This window comes from Tenrec ecaudatus, chromosome 12, assembly GCF_050624435.1.
Source record: "Tenrec ecaudatus isolate mTenEca1 chromosome 12, mTenEca1.hap1, whole genome shotgun sequence".
NCBI lineage: Eukaryota > Metazoa > Chordata > Mammalia > Afrosoricida > Tenrecidae > Tenrec > Tenrec ecaudatus.
The window spans coordinates 101,699,448-101,711,271 of NC_134541.1; the positions used below are offsets into that span (position 1 = coordinate 101,699,448).

The 11,824-nt window shown below is 53.8% G+C and overlaps 1 protein-coding gene across 1 annotated transcript in view; it reads left to right on the forward strand.

Annotated features, from left to right (window-relative positions):
- The window catches only part of TVP23A (trans-golgi network vesicle protein 23 homolog A), a 34,621-nt gene extending 23,032 nt beyond the window's left edge, over nt 1-11,589 (forward strand). Inside the window, exons 3-7 of the mRNA XM_075528024.1 lie at nt 7,664-7,808; nt 9,213-9,302; nt 9,478-9,606; nt 11,110-11,238; nt 11,530-11,589. Of these exons, the coding sequence (XP_075384139.1) occupies nt 7,664-7,808; nt 9,213-9,302; nt 9,478-9,606; nt 11,110-11,238; nt 11,530-11,589 (553 nt within the window). The remainder of the gene's footprint in view (nt 1-7,663; nt 7,809-9,212; nt 9,303-9,477; nt 9,607-11,109; nt 11,239-11,529) is intronic.
- The last annotated feature ends 235 nt before the right edge of the window (nt 11,590-11,824 follow it).

An 11,824-nucleotide genomic window follows, 5' to 3' on the forward strand; every position in this document is an offset into this window, starting at 1 on the left:
GTGCCAAGTGGTGTTGTGCCAAGCCCAGGGCTGCATACCCAGCCTAAAGCTCTCTAGCGTTCTTTGTACCATCCTTGGCTAGGGGGTGGGGATAGGGTGGCTGGGATGGAGATAGGGTCAGGGCTAGGGTGTTTCTAGCTCCCTGAAGGCTAGCTCCTTGTTTCCAATGGAACTGAGCAGTCCAGAAGAAAGGGGCTGCTTTCTGGAATTTTCTTGGTGCATCCAGCTGTCATTTGGGGATTTTGGGGTCTGAATTTTTTTCTTTCTCTTTTTTGGACCACACATGGGCCGCCGCCTCAACACCCAGAATATCAGCCCCTGGGTATCTCCTGAAAGGTGTCTGGCCACAATGCAAAATTGAGATGGTCTCTGGTGATTTCTTTTTTTAAGAAAAGATTTTAATTCTGATTTACATAAAACTATAGAGAACAATGAACCAGGTGCTTCCACTGCCCAATGGCAATCCTGATCGGCAAGTTTCATCCTCATTCCAGTCTACTCCACCACATAGACGGAGCCTCCCGCTGATGTCCACTTGACCCTGGCCCTCACGTGTGGCCGAGCAGGCATGCGCCTGGGTTTTCTTTTTTCATTTTATTGGGGGCTCTTATAACATTCCACATATCAATTGAATCAAGCATAGGTTTTCTTGCTGTCCTCTCTAGGCAAACAGCGACAGGCCTTTCTGCTGTGGCGTCAATGGGCAGGGGCCAACCACCATCCCCCTGTTTTGCAGCTGACCACTAACCTCTTATGAGAGCCCTGTTCCTGCTTTCAGAAGCCAAGCCAGCTGCTACTGAGTGGACCCAGACTCATACCGACTCCACAGGGCCAGAGGAGAACTGTGTCCAGGGCTTGCAGTGGCTTGTCATTCTGGAAGCAGGTGACCAGGCCCAAGGTGCCTCTGGGTGGCCTGGACAGGCCAGCCCATGACCATTAACATCATCCTGGAAGCCCCTCCGCCGCTGGCCCTGCATTAGTCTGAAGTCAAGTTTAGAAGTTGGTCATCCCTGTGCTTTCTCCATCCGTCGATGCGGTAGACCAGGGAGGAGAGGATGCCTTTCCCCAGCTGCCCAGGGAGTCTGAAAGAGTCTGCGCAGCCTGCACGTTGGAGCTGCCATCGAGTCAATGCTGACTCAAAGCAACCCCCTGTGGGTTCCCGAGAGTGGAACTGTGAACCAGAGTAGAAAGCCCAGTCTTTCTTCTGAGGAGCTGCTGGTGGTTTTGAACTACCGACCATGCGGATCGCAGCCCCATGCGTAACCTCTGCACCACCAGGGCTCCGAGCAGCCCGCAAATCCCCAGAGTCATTTTCGAGGTGATTGAAACGATGAGAGTCAGGACAGCATTTAAAGACAGTGTCCGGTCATGCCCAGTTCAGCATACGTCACCCTTTTCTTCCCAAATCACACCTACTCTGGAGAATTCCGGGGTGGGGGGAGTGTGTGCCTGAGGGACCCCGCATTTTCTGTCTATTCTGTTTCTCAGAGGCCCCAGCTGCCTGTCTGCTCACTTTTATGCTCTTTAGTCCTCATAGATAGATTCTCAACACCTGCACACACAGGTGTGTGTGTGTGTGTGAATGTGTACATGTGTCAGAGTGTGTGTGAGAGAAATATGAGCGTCTGTATGTGAGAGTGTGAGAGGGAGAGAGAATGTATGTGTGTGCATGGGTGTGTGTGTGTGTGTGTGTGTGAGAGAGAGAGAGAGAGAGAGAGAGAGAGAGAGAGAGAGAGAGAGAGAGAGAGAGAGAGAGAGACAGAGAGACTTCCAAAGATTTTTCTTTGGTCAGTGGCTTAGTGGTTTTAATCAGAAGGTTTGTGTTTCTTTCTTTCTTTTATTTTTTAAGTATTCATACAAGAAGCGACTGGTCTTAAGCGTCTAGTCCGATGACTTCTGAGCCATGTGCGCACGTGGTTCAGGTTTAGAGCGTGACTGGAATCTGCTGAGAGACCATGGGCCTGACTTCTAGCCCTACCCCCCCAGGGGCCCTGTCAGGCAGCCCCCACCTGCAGCTCCGCAGAGCAAATGAGGTGGGGGGCGGGGCAGGTCTCTGCAGTTGGCTTCACTTTGAGTGGACGGAAGTTCACCTCCAGCTCTGCCCACAAGCCTGCAACGTTGGGCCCACTGGCCACCAAGGGCCAGCTGGGGCCCGAATCCCAATAATCAGACTTGATTTTCACTGCCAGAAGTTGGCCTCGACTCGCAGGACCCGCAGAAGGCTGTGCCATCCTCAAGATGGGTTGAATGCTGAACTATTTTGGTCCATTGGGTATTCATTGCTGGTTTCCATAAGTCGACAGATAGGACTTCTTCCTAACCCTTGGGCAGAAGCGTCTCTGAAAGATGTTCAGCATCATAGTAACCCCCAAGCCCCACCGGCAGCTGGAGACGCATTGGGCCTGGAATCGAACCTGGGTCTTCCACATGGAAAACGAGAATTCGACCACTGCTTTTATCCTCACAGTTCACGCCTGCGCCCGGGCCCGGGCCCAACCTTGGTCTCCTGAGTCCTGGTGCCCTAGGTCAGGGTTCACACCCCAACACCACACTCAACTCTGAGCCCTCACTGTGCACACATGCGCAGGGCTCGGCGGACAATGCCCATGTACATGTCCGACCCGGAGTCTGCCGCGCTTCTGCCCAGACTGGGAGATGCCCGGACTTGGCCCACTGGATTCACAGATGTCGTTGAGGCAGCTCGGACCCAGAGGGCCCCTGTGCACAGCAGTGAACACCGCTCAGTCCTGGGCACCCCTCAGACTGGCAGCTTGAACCCATCGCTCTGCAGCCACCAGGTCACTCCATTTGGCCAAGGGTCTTCCTCTTTCTTGCTGGATTCACAAATAGCAAGGACTTCGAACAAAACAAAAAACCCTCAAAAATTTCCCCACCAGAACGGCACTTGACCTAAGTGTTTTCATTTCCCCGTTCAGCGTCTGTGCACCTGCTCCACCTCTCAGCAGGGACACGCACCCTCTACCTGCCAGGGGGCGGGGCTTCCTGGTGGGCGCAGGGGCGCGCCCCGTGTGGATGGACACGGTTTAGGTGAAAGCAGAGGGGTCGGGAGTCTTGGGCGATCCCCACAGAGACGAAACTGTGGGCCCTTCCGGAGTGAGGGGTAGAAAGTTGTGGTCAGAGGGGGAATTTGCGGCGTGGCTTCTTGGGGGTGGAGCTGAGGGACTGCCCCCCACTGGGGCTGGTGGAGGCTGTGTGTACTCTGAGTACTTTGTAGGGCCTCCTGCCGGCATTCGCCCTGTCAGCATTCCTGTCAAGCGGCTGCTGTTGGCCTTCCTGTCCGCCCGAAGAGGAAACTGAGGCACCAAGAGCTTATGTAACATGGAGAAGGCCACAGAGCTGCCCAGAGGTTGGAGCCAGGGCTTGAACTCTGGCAGGTGAGGCCTATGCCCCCAGACGTATCACCACGGTTCTGGTCCACCTCTGGAGCGGGCAGCCTGGCCACAGTCACGCAGGCGTGTGCAGGCATGGGCATGTGCCAGAGCGCTTGGGAGAGTTCCTGGAGACAACAGAGGCCCGGGGCAGGGAAGACAGATAGAGCTTAGCTATGGCATCCTAGGTCTCCAACCAGGGAACTGGTCTGAGGCGACATTTGTGTCAGTTTGGGGCACAGGCTGGGCCAATTCTGGATGTGCACAGAATGGGGTGTGTGTGGAGAGAGGGTTCTTCATACAGCCGGTGTGTTTGGACCGGCAGTCGGCAGCCCCGGTCAGGGGCCCATCCACTTGCTTTGGGCTTTGTTTGAGTGTTCGAATGCCTTCCATCTGGGCCGGGAAGTACCAATAGCCCGTGTGCTCAGCTGCTCACAGAAAGATTCAAGTCCTCCCAGAGGCATCTTGGAACAACAACCTGGCTATCTTCTTCCAACATAATCAGGTCTAGCTGACACCATGGGGATGCCAGGAGTTGGAATCAGCTCCCCCCAAAGCAATAAAAAGAAAAGGAGGCTGTTAACTGGAACCCAGCTAAGGGGAGCCTTCCGGCAACTGGACACTTGTTTGCATTTTATTTCTGGAAAACCACAGGAAACCAATGGAGTCGATCCCGACTCATAGCGATCTTACTGTCCCTGTGAGTTTCTGAGACTGTAGCTCTTTCCAGTAGAGAGCCCTGCTGAGCAACCCAATGCGTGACCACTACACCACCAGGGTTCCTTACAGCTACAAGGAGGCCCCAAGTTCCTAGTGATCCTAACTGAACAGATGACAGGGTTTGGCTCAACACAGACTCACCGATTCTAAAGTGCTAGGTGAGAGCCAAGATGGAAGACGCTGACGGTGCCATGGTGCCACGTTTGGCTGTGCCTTAAAAAACCAGTGGGTGCCACTCACCAGCCACCCCAAGGGAGAAGGCTGTGGCGGGCTGCTTCTATACCCATCAACAGCCTTGAAATCCCCCTGGGCAGTTCTGCTCGGTTCTGTAGCCTGGGTAGAGTCAGAATCCACTTGACAGCACACAATACAGCGGGCACAAAGGTATCTGAAAGCTGGTCTTTACTCGTAAAGAACATCTAGTTAGTGGAAGAGTTACAAAGTTGGATTAAGACAATGAGTTGAATGATTTTCAGTAAGATTTCAGGCAAAAAACCAGTATTCAAGATGTGTTAGGCCTGGTTGTCTAGAGAGACAAATCCAGGGACACTCATCTATGTCTACGGAAGAGTTTTAAATCAAGAAGTAATTATCTATATCAAGAAGCCAGCCCAGCCCATCTCAAGCCCATCAGTCTGGTCCTAGTCCATAAGTCCCTCTTCAGACTCAGGTGGCCTCATGCCGGTGACACAGAAAGGTGAGCCAAGAAGCAGGAAGATCACAGGCTGGTGGGTGCAGAGTCACATGGATCCATGTGGAAACATGGCCGGATACTGACAGCTCCCAGAGTCATCAGCAGAGTCCCAGCCAGCAGGAAGGCGAAGTGGCAGAGAGAGAGATGGTCTCCCTTCACCTGGGTCTTAAACTAAAGGCTTATGACATCCAGGAGGTATGTCATCGGGCTTCAGTTTGGTTGACAGACTTGACTCCATCCACCCCTACCCAGGAGTGTCTAGCTGACATAATCCCTAACCACTACAAAAGCTAACTCTTGCTAGAGCCCCAAGAGAGTCATCTTCTGGAACATTCCAGGTTTTGAAGTGTTTCTTGGTCACGTCTAGTCCTTCATGTGTGCCTCACAGGCCAGCCTCCCACCCCGGTCGCTCTCAGGACAGCCACGTCTGAGGCACGGAGGGGAACCGTTCTAGCAAATAGCTGCTGGTTTGGTGACCCTTCTCTTTCCTCTGGGACGAAGCGGGGGCTTTAACCAGTGACAGTCTCGGACACTCGCAGGGACAGTTCTATGGTGCCCTATAGGGTCCCTACGAGTCAGTATCGCCTGGATGGCGGTGGGTGTGGTTTGTGTCTGCTTTCTCCACAGTGTCAGGGGTCAATGCTGAAAAGTCACCAGAAGTTGTGACTTTCAATCTTCACCAAAGTTCCCTGGAGAGTCAGCAAGCCCATCAACTTTATGATGCTGTAGTTGTGTAAAGGATCCTTGGTGGCACTGTCAGGTTTGCATCGGACTGCCAACTGCAAGGTCGACAGTTCAAATCCACCAGCCACTCTGTGGGAGAAAGAGGAGACTGTCTGCTCCCATAAAGATTTTAAAAGCCTCATAAACACTAGAGAGGGTCACTGAGAGGTGGAATTGACTCAGTGGCAGTGGTCTTGGGCTTTTGGGGTTTTACCATTTGCGGGGGAGTCTCCAGTGGTATAAATGGTTGATAAGCACAGCTTCGAACTGAAAAAACAAAACAAAATAAAACAAAACCATTTGATTCCACCCAGAGGCCCCTTGGGAAAAAAAGGGCTGACAATCGATTTCTGAAAAGTAGCCATGGAACATGCCCACAGCTGCAGGGCTGCCGTGAGTTGATGCCGACTCAGTAGCTGGTTGGTTCTTTGGTGATTATATTGGGCGTGCTAGGTTGAGTTCTCTCGAGAAACAACCCAGTGATGTGTAGAGGAAGAGGTTTCTATCAAGGAACGTCTTGATATAACACAGTTGTCGAGAGAGTCAAGTCCTGCCCAGGTCAAGTCAGGGCAGTCGGTTGATGGCTCCTGGGATCAGCACAGGACACAACAGGAGATTGAGGAAGCAGACCAAGAGGATGAGACAGACAGCAGGGGCACGGGCTGGTGGATGCAGAGGCCCGAAGCGAGCCAAATGGATCCACCATCAGTAGGTTACCGACAATTCCTGGCACCAGCAGGCAGTGCAGCAGGAGATCCATCAGGCTTCCTCGCAATGGATAAGTTGGGCTCTGTCCCTACCCTCACCCAGGAGTGTCTGGTTGGACATAACCCCTAACCATGGCAGTCTGTTGACTCTACCACAATCCTTCTGCGGAAGGGCAAGCAGGAGCTCTCACCCACAGTTCCAGCCTCTTCCTCTCCCTCTCCCTCTCCCTCTCCCATAGCCCCATCCTGCCTCGCATTTTGGAAAGTCCACCCTAATTTTGGAACTCTACACCAGAGCTTTTAGGGACGAGATGAGGCTTTCTGTTCCTGTACACTCGATGGCCGTGGGTGTGGTGGTTTGTGGGACATTGTCAACCCAGCCTTGTTTAAACACTCTTGGATTTCCCATGGCAGGTCTTGTGACGATGTCAGGGAGAGGGGTGTGCTCGCACCTTGCCTGGTCCTTAGGGGAACTCTCCCCTGACTCTCCTGCTCTCGACAGTGGGGGTGATCCTTGAATGGTCATCCATGGTCCTAGTTGATGATGTTTCTCCCCCTGGGCTCTGTCGGAAATGGGGTATGAAAGAAACAGTGCCACCCCTGCCATTGGCCCTGTGTCCCATGCATGCATTTATTATCTGCTCTAGACAGATTGGTCTTGGTTCCCCCCTCCCTATCTTGTCCCCGGATGAGCAGTGGGCTGATGGATGCAGGGGTGGGGTGTGAGAGGCTGCCTTCTGGCTTGCTCTTTTCCCTCTGGCTGGCTGAGGGGCCCTAGGGTGAATGTCCACTTTCTGTGCTGCACCCTGTGGATGAGTTCCAGCTGTCCTGGGCGTGTTCTGTTCATTCCCTTCAGGACCTCAGGCCAGGGGGACAGCACAAGGGGACTGCTGACTTGCTAGGGGAATGGCCCAACCTTTATCTTTAGGGAACTGGTCCTTATCGTTACTGGGTATCAGAAGCAGTGCACTGTCACGGCCCCCTTCAAAGGTGAGAGGATGGTATCACGTTTCATTTCAAAGGTGATTGTTTCCCAAGAGGGCAAGTGATATTTGGAATCAGATCAGTGGAAAGTACTGAATTCTTTGAGGGAGAGGGGATATGCGACTGGTGTGATAGAGAATCCCAAGGCAGGGGACCGCTGATTAAGTGTGGTGGGCTCCTCAGCACTGCAGCCTGCTGGGGCTTTGGCATGAAGTGCACCAAAGAGCAGTCCACTGTGCAGTGCTCAGGAGTCTAGAACATTCCACTCCATGTGCTCAACAGTCTGGAAGAGTCTACTGTGGGGTGCTCAGGAGTGTGGCACACTCTCCCCTTTGTGGGTTGCTCAGGGTGCCAGCACATTCTGCTTGGTCCCCAGAATTCTGGATCATCCCACTCACTGCAGGGGGCTCGGCTCAAGTGAGGGGGTCTTTGGGTCTGTCTCGTAGGCACCCCTTGGCCACCTTTTTCCACCTGTTCTTCCGAGTGAGTGCGATCATCACCTACCTGTGCTGTGACTGGTTCAGCAGCAGCTTTGTGGGCTGCTTTGTCACTGTGCTGCTGCTCCTGTCCCTGGACTTCTGGTCTGTGAAGGTAAGGACCCCTGCCCGTCCCCGGTGCCTGGCTCTGCCCCCAGAGGGGGGAGGGGCTTTAGAGGGACACCTTGGCTCAACCAGCCGATATACATAGCTAAGAACTCCCAGCCAGTGCATACTAAAATTGCCCGGAGAAAGCACACTGGTGAGTGTTTACTAAATGGCTTTTTGGTATCCACTGCATGGTTGTAAATGCATATCCTAGTGAGCTTTGGGTGAAACTTAGACAGAAATCGTACCACATATAAACACACTGCATGATAGGTGGATTTTATACATACACATGTATAATCCACAGTTTCCTGCCTGCAGATTCAACAAACCGTGGAGAGAAAAATTAAGGGGAGAGGGGAGCATCTATGCGATCTGCGCCCTCACAGGCTAAAATGGACGGTAAAGTGCTAGGCAGAGTGTCTACCTTGCATTCAGCGCTGTAAGCAATCTAGAGATGACTGAAATCACAGGTTTCCAAAAACTCTTTGGCCTACCACCCCCTCTTCAGAAAAAAAATTTGTCTCCCCACCCCCAGCAATTAAAGACGTTTGTGTGACAGCCCAAAATTCAGAACAAAGTGTTGGTATCTGCTTTTGCAGAACCCCCTGGATCGTTCCGGTCCCCCCCTCCCACAATCCGGGGTGGTCTCACCTGCTTTGGGGACCCGTGCCTGAGAGGGTGTGCACTAAGTTACATGCAAGGAAACCACGGTCATTAACCATTTCATAACGGGGACTTGAGTATGTGCGTGTGGGTTTGGGCATCTCCGGGAGGTCCTGGAAACAACCTCCTGCAGAGACTGAGGGACACTGGACAGGGATGTGTGTGTATGATGCACACATCCACATAGATAAGGAGGCTTCAAAAAGTTCACAGCCCAGTAGAACAAGAGAGCATGGAAATTCTCCATGAACTTTTACCCTGGTACATTATCTATCCATCCATCCCCGGGCGACTCAGACAGTTAGTTCAGCCTTTGATTACGGACAGGAAGGCTGGCCATCAACCCTACCCAGAAGCACCTTGAAGACTGACCTGGTGATCCGCTTCCAGGTCACACACAACCTGGAAAGCCCCCTGGAATGCGCTTCCCCTCAGACACAGCAGGGGCTGCTGTGGGTCTGCGCCCACTCGGAGGCCCCTGGTTGATGGATGTCTATAAATAAATCTGGGGAACGCTGCCCCTTTTAAGGTGCACATTGTCTCCATCAAAGTACTGGAGAAAGGTGCACATAATTCAAGCTCGGGAGCCTTGGAGACATTGAGAGTGCCCTGTTCACACCCGTCTTCCTACTTGTGCCCCAAACTCCTGAGGAAGGGATGATTTCACGCTGGCCCATCAGTCCGGCACGCTCAGTGTTGCGGGGGCACCTACGGTCCCCCACTGTCCGTTCCTGTGTCTTCTAAGAATGTAACCGGGAGAGTCCTGGCGGGCCTTCGGTGGTGGAATCAGATTGACGAAGACGGGAAGAGCCACTGGATATTTGAAGCCAGAAAGGTATTCTCCATCGAGTTGGGATAGAGTTGGGGCTGGCGGCGCACTGTCCAACCGGCGGTCCCTGCAGGGGGGCAGTGTCTGATTCACAGCGCTGGGGGTGCTCCGTGGAGACGGTGCTCACCGGCACACGTGTCTCGGAGCCAGTCTCTGAGAACGGGGTCGTTCCCCACCGCAGGTCCCGGCCAGCAACATGGCGGCCACAGAAGCTGAAGCCCGCATCTTCTGGCTCGGCCTCATCATTTGCCCCATGATTTGGATTGTGTTCTTCTTCAGCACCTTGTTCTCCTTGAAGCTAAAGTGGCTGGTAAGATGATACCCACACCCACACTTTATTTTGGTCATTGAGAACACCCAGTCCAGACACCAGTTGGGTCATCTCTACGACAGTGACGTTGGCTTTGCACCGTGCGCGGCTCTCCTCCCCGCTTGCTGCGTTGTCCCACTCTGTGCCTGCCAGCCCGCCGCGCTCTGAATGTGCGGACTCTTCCCACCCGTGTCACCGCTGTCCATTCGATCCCATAGTGACCTTGAAAGAGCTCAAGGCAGCCATGGCTTGTAAACTAAGTTCATGGTTGGTTTTAAGAAGACTTTGGGGGATATTTTTGGTTCAAGGTCTAAAGATTATTTTAGGCCCATAGTTTCAGGCGTTCATCCAGCTTCCATGATCCGTAACGTCTGTGCTCCATTAGGAATTTGAAATTCTGCTCAGCACCCCCCACCACCCCTTTTGGCTGAGGACTCTCCTGTAGTGTTCCACATCAAAATGCGACCATAGTCTGACAGCGCTCTGCTGGCCCCCAGGTTTGCTCTGAGTCAGAACTGACATGAGTGAGTGAGCTTTTTCGTCTGATAGCTTATGAAACCAGCAGTGGTTAAAATGGGGGGTTTTGGTTGTTGGTTTATTTGCCATCATTAAGTACCTATTTGTTTTGAGCTATAACTCATATACCATGCGCCTTACCCATTTCGTGTCCAGTTCTACGGTGTTTAGTCTGCTCAGAGGAGTGCAGACACTTCAACAACCTCACAGTATTTCCATCACCATTAGCGATCACTCCCATCCCTCCCTTCCCTCAAGCCCCAGCCGACTGTCTGAGAAGCGACTTTCTGTCTAGGGATTTGCTCCTTCTGGACATTTCCTATCCGTGGGTCCAGACAGGCGCGTGGCCCGTGACTGGCTTCCTGCCTCAGCGCCGTGCTTCTGCGCTGTATCTAAGTTGTACTCCACGACTGCCTCCCTCCCTGTGGCTGAGTAATGAGGGACGGATGTTTATCCAGCACCCAGTCATGGACATTTGGGAGGGTGCCATCCGTGTGTCCTTTTTTGTGATTGAGGGTTCCATCATCTTTGTATTCCACCACTGTGGCAGCTGCTGGAAAGGAGTTGTGGGCGCCCTGTGTGGGGCGGGGGTCTGTCCGAGGAGGAAGAAGCCCTCTCCTCAGAGACCTGAAGGCTTCTCTCTGAGGGGGGCCACTGCACTGCCAGGCCGGTACGCTCAATGTGGGCACACAGTATCTGGACACAGCCTAAGCCGGGGTATACTGAGAAGTATGGGCTCTGCCGTCCAGTCCAGACGGGACCAGGTGTCCACTCTGTGACCCTGGGCTACATCCGTTTCCCTGGGCCCGTTTCCTCCCCGTAGAGTGGGATGATGGTGCCGCCTGTGAGCTGACGCCAAGGACCAAGGTCAGGCCCCTCAAGCGAGTCTGTCTGTGGCCGGTGAGGCTTGCAGTCGCCGGCCACGTCTGCTTGGCTCAGGAGGGACGGTCCAGCACCTGAAACGTCACACCGCTTTGTTTGCACCAGGCCCTAGTGATCGCTGGGATTTCTCTCCAAGCAGCCAACCTGTACGGCTACATCCTCTGTAAGATGGGCGGCGATGGTGACATCAGCAGGGTCACATCCAGCTTCCTGTCCCAGACCGTGTTCCAGACGGTGAGTGACTGGGCCACCCCGCCCCACCAGACGAAGCCTGGTGGCAGCTGCACGCTTGGTCTCCACCCGCAGGCTGTGCTGGTGAGGTTGAACAGACAAGTTCTGGGGTTGATTTTACCCACACCCTTAAGTTATTTCTAGATGTTAGGAATGAGATTGAATGGCATGGCTTTAGACCCTGGTATAGTGACCAGCTTGGCCTCCAGGACGTGCAGGGCTGCTCGGGTCCTCATGCAGCAGAGGGTACCGCTGCCCGTCGGCATGGGCACATGGGTGACTCTTCCCTTGCAGGCCTGTTCGGATGACTTCCAGAAGCCGGGCCTCGAGGGGCTGGAGATTCACCGGCACTAGGTGAGGGGGTTTCTCGGGGGAGGTGGGGGCAGTGGTCTGGGGTGAGGGGAGTCTCAGCCAGGTCAGGGACAAGGCACTGGGTCACCCAGGCTCCACAGCCTCCTCACTCTCGGGCCGGGGAGTGTCTGACCTTCTTCATAGTGCACTGCACAAACTGGAACGAGGGAGGGCCAGGCAGAGGAGGGGATGGGGCCTGGTGGGGAGGCGGAGGGAAAAGGGCAGGGGATGTCTCATC